The sequence below is a fragment of the Puntigrus tetrazona genome, chromosome 5 (genome assembly GCF_018831695.1).
Source record: "Puntigrus tetrazona isolate hp1 chromosome 5, ASM1883169v1, whole genome shotgun sequence".
In the NCBI taxonomy this organism is placed as follows: Eukaryota; Metazoa; Chordata; class Actinopteri; order Cypriniformes; family Cyprinidae; genus Puntigrus; species Puntigrus tetrazona.
In genome coordinates this window covers 27,569,778-27,580,514 of record NC_056703.1, presented here as the reverse complement: position 1 = coordinate 27,580,514, position 10,737 = coordinate 27,569,778, and the positions used below count along the sequence as shown (strand labels likewise).

The 10,737-nt window shown below is 36.9% G+C and overlaps 2 protein-coding genes across 7 annotated transcripts in view; one reads left to right on the top strand and one right to left on the bottom strand.

Annotated features, from left to right (window-relative positions):
* Positions 1-4,777, top strand: part of ythdc1 (YTH domain containing 1) — a 14,173-nt gene extending 9,396 nt beyond the window's left edge. For 5 of the 6 annotated variants that reach the window (XM_043240874.1, XM_043240872.1, XM_043240873.1 and 2 more), the window contains 6 exons: positions 1,370-1,449; positions 1,748-1,784; positions 1,877-1,916; positions 2,631-2,696; positions 2,786-2,944; positions 3,834-4,777. In XM_043240874.1, coding sequence (XP_043096809.1) covers positions 1,370-1,449; positions 1,748-1,784; positions 1,877-1,916; positions 2,631-2,696; positions 2,786-2,944; positions 3,834-4,055 — 604 coding nt within the window. In that variant the 3' untranslated portion in view covers positions 4,056-4,777. The remainder of the gene's footprint in view (positions 1-1,369; positions 1,450-1,747; positions 1,785-1,876; positions 1,917-2,630; positions 2,697-2,785; positions 2,945-3,833) is intronic. The other variant, XM_043240875.1, reaches the window with a different exon arrangement.
* Positions 4,778-5,475: 698 nt separating this feature from the next.
* fktn (fukutin) lies at positions 5,476-10,472 on the bottom strand. The gene is made up of 10 exons (XM_043240885.1): positions 10,365-10,472; positions 10,033-10,196; positions 9,367-9,423; positions 8,752-8,952; positions 8,369-8,646; positions 7,724-7,856; positions 7,435-7,564; positions 7,042-7,175; positions 6,625-6,749; positions 5,476-6,230 (listed from the first exon to the last, which is right to left on the bottom strand). Exons 2-10 carry the CDS (start codon positions 10,132-10,134, stop codon positions 6,017-6,019), a joined length of 1,374 nt encoding a protein of 457 aa, XP_043096820.1. The 5' UTR covers positions 10,135-10,196; positions 10,365-10,472; the 3' UTR covers positions 5,476-6,016.
* Positions 10,473-10,737: the final 265 nt, after the last annotated feature.

Sequence of the window (10,737 nt, the reverse complement as noted above, 5' to 3'; positions counted from 1 at the left end):
GAGATCTTTTACTGCCCAAGAATATAATTAGAACCAATTAACACAATAATTGAACTTTCAAATATATTAATAATGCTTACTTGAACTTCACTTTTTAATTTTCAGTATTTGAGTCAACTGAGAAGTCACACCAAATTAAATGTAGGAAAATAATCTTACCAGACCCTCACAAATATCAATACATCATGCACACCAGAATGCAAGAGCACATCCACATTGAAACATATTAAACATTTCAAAAACTTTTTTTTTCATTTCTCTGTTCATTTTAATGAAAAATGATCAAGAAATTCAACCAAATGCATTGTGCAACTTTTTTTTTCTCTTTTTTTAAATGAAGATAAATGGTATCATTTGAGTTCACAAGTTGTGATTTAGCTGTCAAACTTCGCTTGTGCGGGTTTCAAAAGAAGTTTTCACATTTGAACATTGTGAATTGCTCGCACTGTAGAGCTCTGCTGAGGATTGAGCATTTAAAAAAAAAAAAAAACTACATCAATGTGGCTTCAGTATTAAAGCAATGTTCTGGGTTCAGTACAAGTTTTTAAAATCATTTCATGTATAATTACAAACGTTATCTGCGTTACACGCTCATGATGTTTGAAATACAAAAATGTACATGGACAAATTTAGTTAGCCTTTCCATTAGTTTTTTTGCTTTACTGTTGAAAAATTGTGCACTTTAATGACTGTGGCTTAACTGGGTGGTTTTTGTAACCATGATTTAAAAAAAAAACACACAATTTTGGGGTTTTGAGTTTAATGAAATGTAAAAATGCAGTGGTCTACATTTTTAACTTAATTTTAAACGTTTTGAAAACGCACATGTTTCTGAATATGGATGGCTGTGGTCACAGCTGTAAAGGAGATGAAGTGAAAAATGTTTCAGAAATGATTTAGCTAGCCAAAAGCTACCACTGCTACTAATATTAAAAATTCTACAAGTCTAGATAATCTATCCACCTGCATCAGCTTTTCAGTGGTCGGATGACCGTTTGACCATCTGTTTCGACATGCTCAAATGAGCATAGTTACGAATTCTGTCAGTAATGACTTGTGTTGAACCCTGAATATTTTATGAAGGACATTTTAAGATCTCAAAAGAAAGTTTGAACATGAGGTTTGTGCTTACAGCCATGCTTTACTTGGTGTCATGCAGCTTAAGCATTCATTTAGTTGCTCACCAAAGAATGTTATACTATTCACAAATATTTTACTATTTAACTAAAATATGAAGAAATCTGATATGTAATCCTGTACCCACACACTGATAACTGAAGGGTATTTTGTTTGTATGCTTCATGTCTGTCTGTTTTTTTTATTTTCAAATCAGTGCCATCTTTCACATTAATGTACCTGGTTTATGTAGGCGTCGTCCAGAGGAATATGACATGCACAACCGGAAGAGGCCCAGGATTGATTACACGCCAGAATTTCCCCAGAGACCAGGTCAATATCTGACACGTAGATCTCTCTCTCTCTCTCTCTTCTGTTTCACTGCTCAGTGGTCTGCTTTCTGAAAGAGCGCCACAGTAATAGGCCACAAAAAGTGGCTTGTTTTAAGAATGGTACCTTAGGCGAGAATTGTATTTCTGCATAGTAAGTATGAAAGCTAAACGGCACCCCAGACTTCCTGAATTTAGCTTTTTGCTCAGAATTGTAGCATTTGTTCGGAGTTTTACATAAGATGGATAATTGGACCACCTCTCTGTAATTTGTGAAACCCGTCTCGTTTTTTTCTGTTTAGGTTTTATGCAAGACCCTCGCAATCCACCTGTGGACAGGTTGGTATTGTTTTTTTTTTGTCCTCATTAGTTTCCAATTGTAAATGGTTGTATTATAAATATATTACTTATAACCTATCGTTTCTTCACAGGCGCTTCTCTGGTGTTAGGAGAGATGTGTTTCTCAATGGAGTAAGTTTTAAAGCTTTAAATCAACGTAAATTAGCATTTATAACCCGGGTACATGTTAAACAGAAAATTGTAGTCTTGTTATTCGGGTGGAAGACTTATTCACAATCAGTAGTGTCAACTTAAAGGAATAGTTCACCCAAAAATTAAAATCACCCCATATTTCACTCACTTCGAAGTCATCTAAGTCAGACTAAGCTTGGTGATGCTTGTAGATTTACGAAGCTTCCAAGAAAATGTCCAGAATCCACAAGTATCGCAATGTAAAACTAATATGCCTTCCGGGGGGTTATCAAATGTCTTCTAAAGTAGATCGATGGGTTATTTGCATATTTAAAAGCTATAAATATTTTTGTTTAAGAGGACATGCGATTACCCCCAAAAGCATATAGGTTAGTTTCACGCCGCAGTGCTTGAGGATATATATGATTTACAGAGATTTAAAATAAAGGCCTCTATCCACGAGCTTTACCAGGCTTGGAAGAGCCAGGATCAATTTTTTTCAAAACTCTAATTTTCTTCATCTTTAAGAAGAATGTCATATATACCTAGGATGGCTTCTGGGTGAGTAAAATATAGGGCAATTTTCATTTTTGCCTGAACTATTCCTTTAACAACTTCGACCCCATTAGGTTTTTTTTCTGATTGATTGAATGCACAAGTTAATAAAGTCATAAGATGTCCTTAAACACTACTCACACATTTTCTTATGTCTAGTCCTACAATGACTATATGAGAGAATTCCACCACAACATTGGGCCTCCTCCACCATGGCAAGGAATGGTAAGACTGCCCACATTCACTGGAGTTTTCTGCATCCGTTGTTTTAGTTATCCATGTGTTTCAATCCTGACACTTTGTTTTGTCTGAAGGCCCCATACCCTGGAATGGAGCATCCTCCCCAGCACCCATACTACCAGCATCATCCTCCTCCACCCCAGGCCCACCCTCCTTACTCTGGACACCATCCCATGCCCCACGATGCCCGCTTCAGGGAAAAGAGGGTTGTTCGATCTTTCGCTTCTAGTTTGGTAATGTTTAACCACTTAAAACGGCTTGAACACTCCCTTAACATAGAGCTGGGCGATGCGACCTGAAACCAAAACGATTCATTTATTACTTTACCTCGGTTACAATTATTAAACCTGCCGTTTTTAACGTTCAACTGACACTCCAGCGGTCTATAAACAGAACTGCGTGTTGGAGAAGAACATCGTAGCCGGAACTACTTCCTTTTTGCGGCGGTACCTACCCAAACCGGGCTAAATAGTTTGAATATAAACACAATCGAAACAACTCTCTTATTGTAGAAATTTTGTACGTTTTGAACACAAGTTACGGACTGCAGCATTTAATTGCTTCAGTTGTTCTTCTTTTATAAAATTTTACATAGTTCATTAAAGGTTTGTACTGTAAATATACTTTTAAAGGCGGGATTTTGTTTTGGTTTAAAGAAAAGTGCATTCAAGGAAGTTATTTATGGTTATTTGTTAATTACTTAATTTGTTAATTAATTGCTTCCCAAAAAATAGAAAATAACGTACATTTTTTGCATACATTTTGTCATGTCCAAAGTAGAAAATGGCCAGCATCTCTTGCAAACAAACTAAATAAAATTACAACATTAAGTTATACACATGTATGTTTTTGAATATTCATCGATTATGATGATTGCATCAAGTGGACTCAAACGGGGTCTTCTGATTGGACAGCTGTCTTGGGAGTGTATGTTTAAGTTCTTGTAGTGCGCCACTCACGTGCGAGATGCTGCTGAAGACGTGAGTGCAACAGTCACACACGTCCATATAACCCTGACTACTAGAAATGCAGTGTTTCGATTTATCATTGATTGGCTGAAAACTGTTTCTTGATGTTAAGCGTCTGATTACTCAATCGGTCTTTAAAACTTTTGTTTGATAGCATGACTATGACATGCGAGTGGACGATTTCCTGAGACGAACGCAGGCCGTGGTGAGTGGACGCAGGAGCCGACCACGTGAGCGCGACCGTCAGAGAGAGCGCGACCGGCCACGGGACGGGCGGCGTGACCGAGAACGAGAGCGTGGCAGAGAACGCGATCGGGAAAGAGAGCGGATTCGAGACCGTGAGAGGGAGAAGGAGAGGGGCAGATACCGGAGATAGGGGAAGATTGTTTTAAACCTATTTTTTTCCATTTTGTTTTTTTCTCCCACTTTTCATTTTGTAGATATTGTTAGATTTTTTTTTTTATATATATATATATATATACAGTTGAAGTTCATCATAAAGCTGAACTAAATCTTTCTGGGCATTTTTAAAAAAAAAATGTTTTGTCAATCTCATGCCATTGTCCGCATCATGCATGCAGTGCATTTAAAATTGAACTGTGAAAACCAAAAAGCATTTTTACCCTCAATTCTTTTTTTATTTTCTGTTTTTAATCATTGGTTCTGTAGCTGCTCCTGTAATTAAGGAGCTGCTTCTCTGTTTGTTTTTGTTTCTTCCCCACTTTCAGATTGTGAGCCAGACTGTGAGTTCCTTAAATGGCTGTTGCAGTTTTTAGGTGTTTGCTTACTCTGCGCTTGTCTTTGTGATTTCTGTTGTACATTTAAATAAGGTCATAGGTGCCAGTATTCCAAGGCACCGCTAAAATATGACCGTTGTATCAAGTATGTTTCTATAGCTTTGTCTGCAGCTAGGCTTGTTTTTGTAGAGTTTTGATTCGGATGTGGGTAAATATTCCCATATTTGTTTCTTGTCCGATTAAAAGGATGTGTCATGAAGGTTTGTAAATTGACTTAAGCCATTTGTTGTTGGAGTATCTGTTGGATACTATATGGATACATTTTGTACAAAACAAAAAATAAAAGAAAATGAATCACTGATGTTTTGTATGTGTATTCACTTTAAATAGTTATTTTGACTAGGTTAATAAAATAGCTAAAGAATACAGCTATCAAACAATAAAAACATTCAAATTTGTTGTCAGACCACATATTCCAGCAAATTAAAACTGGTTTTTATTAATAGCGATAACCAAAAATACATTCTATGGACAAATTGATCATACTTTTATGCAAAAAAATCATTAGGACATTAAGATTTTTTTTTTTTGTACCGTAAATATCAAAACATACTTTTTAATTAGTAATATGCATTGCTAAGAATTTAATTTGGACAACTTTAAAGTTTTTTTGTTTTGTTTTGGTTTTATTTTGCGCCAAATCAAAGTCCAGATTTTGAGATGGGCTAATATGTGTCTGAGTCGAAGCTATCTTAACAAACCATACATCATGGAAAGTTTATTGATCTTTGAGTACATCTCAATTTTGAAAAATTGAGGCTTATAAATGTTCTTGTGGTCCTGGGTCACATATATAAAAGTTAAATTTGAAAGAGAGGCGTATGCAAGTTTATACGTTCATTCTAATAATGAAATGAACGCATTTTTGGTCCACATGGTCCCAAACCACTCAACTATAATGTGTAAATTTCACAAATTAGTGCGCTATCATTTGCAGTTGTTAAAATGTATGTATCAGTAATACATCAGCAATTAAAAATCACGAGAAAGAAGACCCTAAATAGTTCACACAGCAGTTTATTATTCAATTTAAACAAAACCGTACCGAGGACACACCAGCATTTTATTTACACATTCTCAAATCAAACCTAAAACCACCCTCTTTACAGGACAGATTTACATGAATAAAACAAACCTCTTCACCACGTTAACATCTCTTCTGTTTTCAATGTTCTCTTACAGTCAAGGTCTGCAGACTTTTAAAGGAACATTGAAACATTTAAACTTAGTAGTAGCTTAAGATAACTGCAACGACTCATATTAATATATATAACTAAATACATTAAAGGAATAGTTCACCCAAAAATGAAAACTCTTGTCATCGTTTTGGGTCACCATTGACTTCCACTTTTTTTCCCCCCACTATGGAAGTCAATGGTGACCCAAAACACCCTGGTAAAACAAACTTTTTTCAAAATATCTTCCGTTGTGTTCGGCAAAATAAAGAAATTCCTACCAGTTTTGAACTGATCGAGGGTACATAAACGATGACAGAGTATTCATTTTTGGGCGAACTATTCCTTTAACTTCCATGATGTCTTCAGTAAACTTGGATGACATCATCCCATTCCCTCACAGGCCAGACCCCATTCTCCTGTACGTTGAACGGAGAGGTCTTCCAGTCCCAGGTTTTCACAGGAACGTTCCAGTTGGGTCCATAGTTGGCCATCACATAGTCCCCGGTTTCGCAAGGAACTCTGACCTTTAGCTCCATCAGCTCAGTCCAACACAGACTGAATCGTGGGAACATGTATCTGTCAGGAAACAAATAAAAGAAGATATATTTAGAAAAAACAACAATGTTCTACAACGGTCACTGAAGTTCCAGAATGTGGGACGTGGCAAAAAGCTTTGCGCTTGTAGAAACAGTAATCTGACTTTTTACGTCTTTATTTAAAGAGCAAGGCAAATCCAGAAAGCCGGTTGTCTTCAAAGGGTTCACAAATGAATTTTTCCTAATGCATGTGTCAGTTACTTGTATCTTTAAAACAATTCAGTAAAGTAACGTTCATCTGAAATCTGTAATGACAAAAATGCAAGACAAAAACAAATGATTCCATGAAAAATGTTTTTTCACCCCAGAAGAGTTCAGCATCTCTGATTGAAAGCAAATGTTTAAACGATAACAGAAAACTCTGTAATACTCACTTGAATTTTTTGCCGCTCTTTGCTTGCGTGCCTCCATTCCAGACAATATCACCTTCATCGTAAAAAAAGAAAATGTCCAGTTTCACGTCATTTCCCTGAAAGGAGAGCTCCAAACTGTCCTCAACCTGAAATTTAAAGGAAAGAAGCGTGAAAGTATGTCAGCAAATGTCTTGGTCTTGATTTATCCTCAAATCAATCGATCGATCGATCCTACTGACAGAATTTCATTTTTGGGTAATATTTATTACAACAGTGTTTCCTTTACGTTTACGGTTTTTGCATCCTGTGCTTACAGTGTTTCTATGATGAGTCCACCCAAAATGTAATTTTTTGAGATCGATGTGGATTGGTTTTAAGGCAAGGGAACGGACAAAACATCTAGCGATGTTATTTTCCGTGTGATAAATCCCCCCTCACCTTCCCAAACTTGTGTTTCAGTGGGAGACCAGCCTTCTGAAACGCCTGAGTGATGTCATGCCTGTAATCTTTAATCCAAATGCCCAGATCGACATCTTTACTGTAAGGAATGATGTTACACTGCCTGTACCAACCTGTGGGACACGGGACAGGAGTTAGATGGGAGTCATTCGATGTAATTACTCACCGAAGGTAGTTTTAGCTCAGTCTCCTCTTAAAATCTATGGGAGCCAATAGAACCAATAGGAAAGTTATGAAGTTATGACCCAGGTCTTCATGCAACCCACAATGGCAGCACAGCTGGAAAGGGTTTATTTGACGTAAAAAGTAACTGAGTAATGTAATTAGTCGATGTTTTAAGGAGGGATACTACATATGTTGAGAGCATCTTACCAAGACAGGTTCCACTGCTGAGCCAGAACGGTACTCCAAGCACAGAGAGGACTTTGGAAGCAAGATGAAGCAGGCTTTTAGCCCTCATCCTAAAGTCCATAGCCTCCGTAGAGGTGTCTTCTGGATACAGCTGCACAAAATAATTTGACTATGAGACCAAATATATATATATATATATATATATATATATATATATGTAGATTCAATGCTTAAACCAGATAAAACAGTCAAATTAAGATGTTCAAAACACCTACACATCTGTTTTTTATTTCCCATCATTCAACAGTACCTGGTAAAAGGCCTTGGCTTCTCTGCAGCGACACTCCAGAAAGCGACTGCTAGAATGCTCCTGGATGAAACGAGAGTAGTTTTTGGGGATTCTTACATCAAGCCCATCAAGAGTGGTCAGAATGAGCTCTGGCCTGAGAGAAAGTGGTCATGAAATGAATCAATGCGCGTCAAACCTGATTTTTTTTCCACCTAGAATTAGCTTTTGCTTTTGTCATGTTTGTGGAAACTGTGGAGAAATGCAGCATTCCATCACTTGCGCACCAACGGATGCTCTGCAGTGAATGGGTGCCGTCAGAACAACAGTCCGAAATAATCCACATCCCTCCAGTTAATCAAGTGATGTGTTTCCAAAACAAGGCGTCATAACTTTAAATTGTCGCTTCTGGCTTCCTCTAGTGAAAAATTCATCCTCTCTTCCCCTCTTGCATCAAAATCTAGCTAGATATTTGTTTAGGGATGTTTTGAAGTGGTTTGGCTTGTAAACTGGAATGACTTGAGAAGACTATATTATAGTCTCATCACAACTGTTTGAAGATGGATTCGTTTCTTACACACTTCATTTGGCTTCCCAAGCTGTTAACTGATGGATTGTGGATTATTGTGCTGGTTTCACTTGGCATACATGCAATAATCATGGCGTCACCTGTCATAGGCCCCAGCATGACGGCCAAAATCCAGTTTTCCGAAAGGGGCGAATGTCCTGTCCATGCTTCCTCTCAGCCTGAGAGGGCCGTGCCAGAGGTACTTCCCACTGCGCTCATACAGAACAACCACATGAACCAGACGGCTGTTAAAGCGGAACAGGAAGTGAAGCGGTATTTCTTTTGCTGTCAGATCATCCATGCTGATCAGTCTGGGGTCTTTCCCATGAATCTCCAGGAGCTCCAGACCTCGCTCCGCTGCCGCGTCCAGTAAGGCAGCCTGAATACGTATAGAGAAGTAATAAACATCTTGCATTAAACTATTGTTATAATACATCTAAATTAATTTGTCTAAAAGTGGCTTTTTTCCACAATAATTCCTCACATCGTATTTCCAGAGATTCCCGAGAAGTGCAAAGGTGGTGAAGTCCCTGTGTGTGCAGAGGAAACCGCAGTGGGGCTCTTTCACTTGACTGTCCCTGTAGAGAACTGCATCCTGGGACAAGAGGTTCAGAGATTCTGTGTCTACCAGAAACACAGGCAATTTAAACTTATGGACCAGACCCAGGAACTTCTTCAGCAAATGCTAGAGTACAAAAATAAAAGTGAGACAAAATATTAAAGGAGACAAATGATGCCCCTTTTTACAATATGTAATACAATACAGTATGTAAGTCTCTGGTGACCCCAGAATGTGTATGTGACGTTTCAGCTCAAAATGCCCCACAGATCCATTAATCATATTATTTTTAAAAAAATCCTATTTTCAGAGGACGCAGAAAAAGGCTGAATATTGTGCCCGTCTTTTAAAATGCAAATGAGCTGCTAGTCCCCGCCCCCTTTCCCAGAATAGATCTGCCATTACAGCTGTTAGCATGTTTTGCTCAAACTTTCTCCATGGCATTTGAACTGGTGTTTATAGAAGAAGTTACAACATTAGCCCTAAGGGCAGATTTTGAGCTGTTGACTAAACTTTTTATCATTACAATGGAAATCTCACCCAATGTGCCTCTTTTCCAGACAGATATCCTTTACTATTGAACGCGTTAAGTCCATTCTACAGTGAAAGAAGTAACAACGTTATATGCAAGAAATCAACCAACAAAATTAAGACTTTGATTGCTGTGATCTTGTTCGTCTTTGTATGAGTGTGTGTGTGTGTGTGTGTGTGTGTGTGTGTATATTTATATTATATTATATGTTAACATATATTATATCACGTCTATATATATATTAATCACATCTCTTCCATAATGTGTATTTGTTATGTATATATAAATACAAACATGTACAGCATATATTGTGAAAATGTTTCAATGAATTTCCATTTATATATTTACATTATTATAATATATATATATATATATATATATATATATATATATATATATATATATATATATATATATATTATAATAATGTAAATATATAAACAAAAAACTTTATTTTGGATATAATTAATACATTATTACAGTTAATACATTAATACAGTAATCGGTAAAATACAGTAATATAAGCTGTCACTCAGAATAGAAGCTGCCATTCATCATCATCAAAAAAGTTCACAATAAAAATGATATAATAATTCTAAATAAAGTAGTATTATTAGTGATAATGATAACTAGTAATTAGTATTATCGATTTTTTGTATATTTTGCCTTGTCACCTTTGATGAATACTGTCTGTAGTTGAAGAGCTGGAAGAGGAGGAATATTGAGCTGGCAACGATGAGGAGAGTCAATACAAACGTCCTGTTTATTCTAGCCATTAGTCCTGCTGCTGGAAGCTGACACACGCTGGAGGATCATATCTGTGCTCACACGGACACAGCTGAGAAGAGATCGAGGAGAAGAACTCAAATACACGCCGGGTGACAAGTCTGCATCATGTCATATTACAATATGAATATATGATATCATTATACAAAATAACTAGATTCCAAACTACAATTTAATGTGAAACGAGCGGCAAGTAATTATTTGTTTCTTACAAACTTACCAGAAGCAGGAATATCTGCTTTATCCCAATCATTTACACAGTTCTTTATTCTGCCAGTGTTTTTTTTTTTCCCCCTCAGATTCACATCACACTGCGACCGTGCGCCAGGAGGGACACGTGTAAAACGCGTTGCGAAAATAGTCTTAATAGCCTAGAGGTGAGCGGGCTGTGCCAGAGCCTCTTTAATGAGAACTTTTTATGGTTTGTTTAAAAAGAGAGAGAGACTGTTTTTAACTCAATTAAACGAGAATTTGTTTATTAATCTTTAGTGTGATTGTTATATACGTACTTTTCCATAAGAAAACGTAAGATGATTTTTGCGACAGGTAGTGTTCAGTTTACGGCACTTCTCATTCAACGACAGAAAGTAGTG

What these genes read in the sequence shown, in the direction of transcription:
- fktn (XM_043240885.1), bottom strand. Translation starts at nt 10,134, where the DNA reads ATGGCTAGAATAAACAGGACGTTTGTATTGACTCTCCTCATCGTTGCC. An exon ending in ACAGACAGTATTCATCAAAG is followed by an intron (nt 9,424 to 10,032) that starts GTGACAAGGCAA and finishes CTTTCACTGTAG; the next exon opens with AATGGACTTAACGCGTTCAA. An exon ending in CTGGAAAAGAGGCACATTGG is followed by an intron (nt 8,953 to 9,366) that starts GTGAGATTTCCA and finishes TTTGTACTCTAG; the next exon opens with CATTTGCTGAAGAAGTTCCT.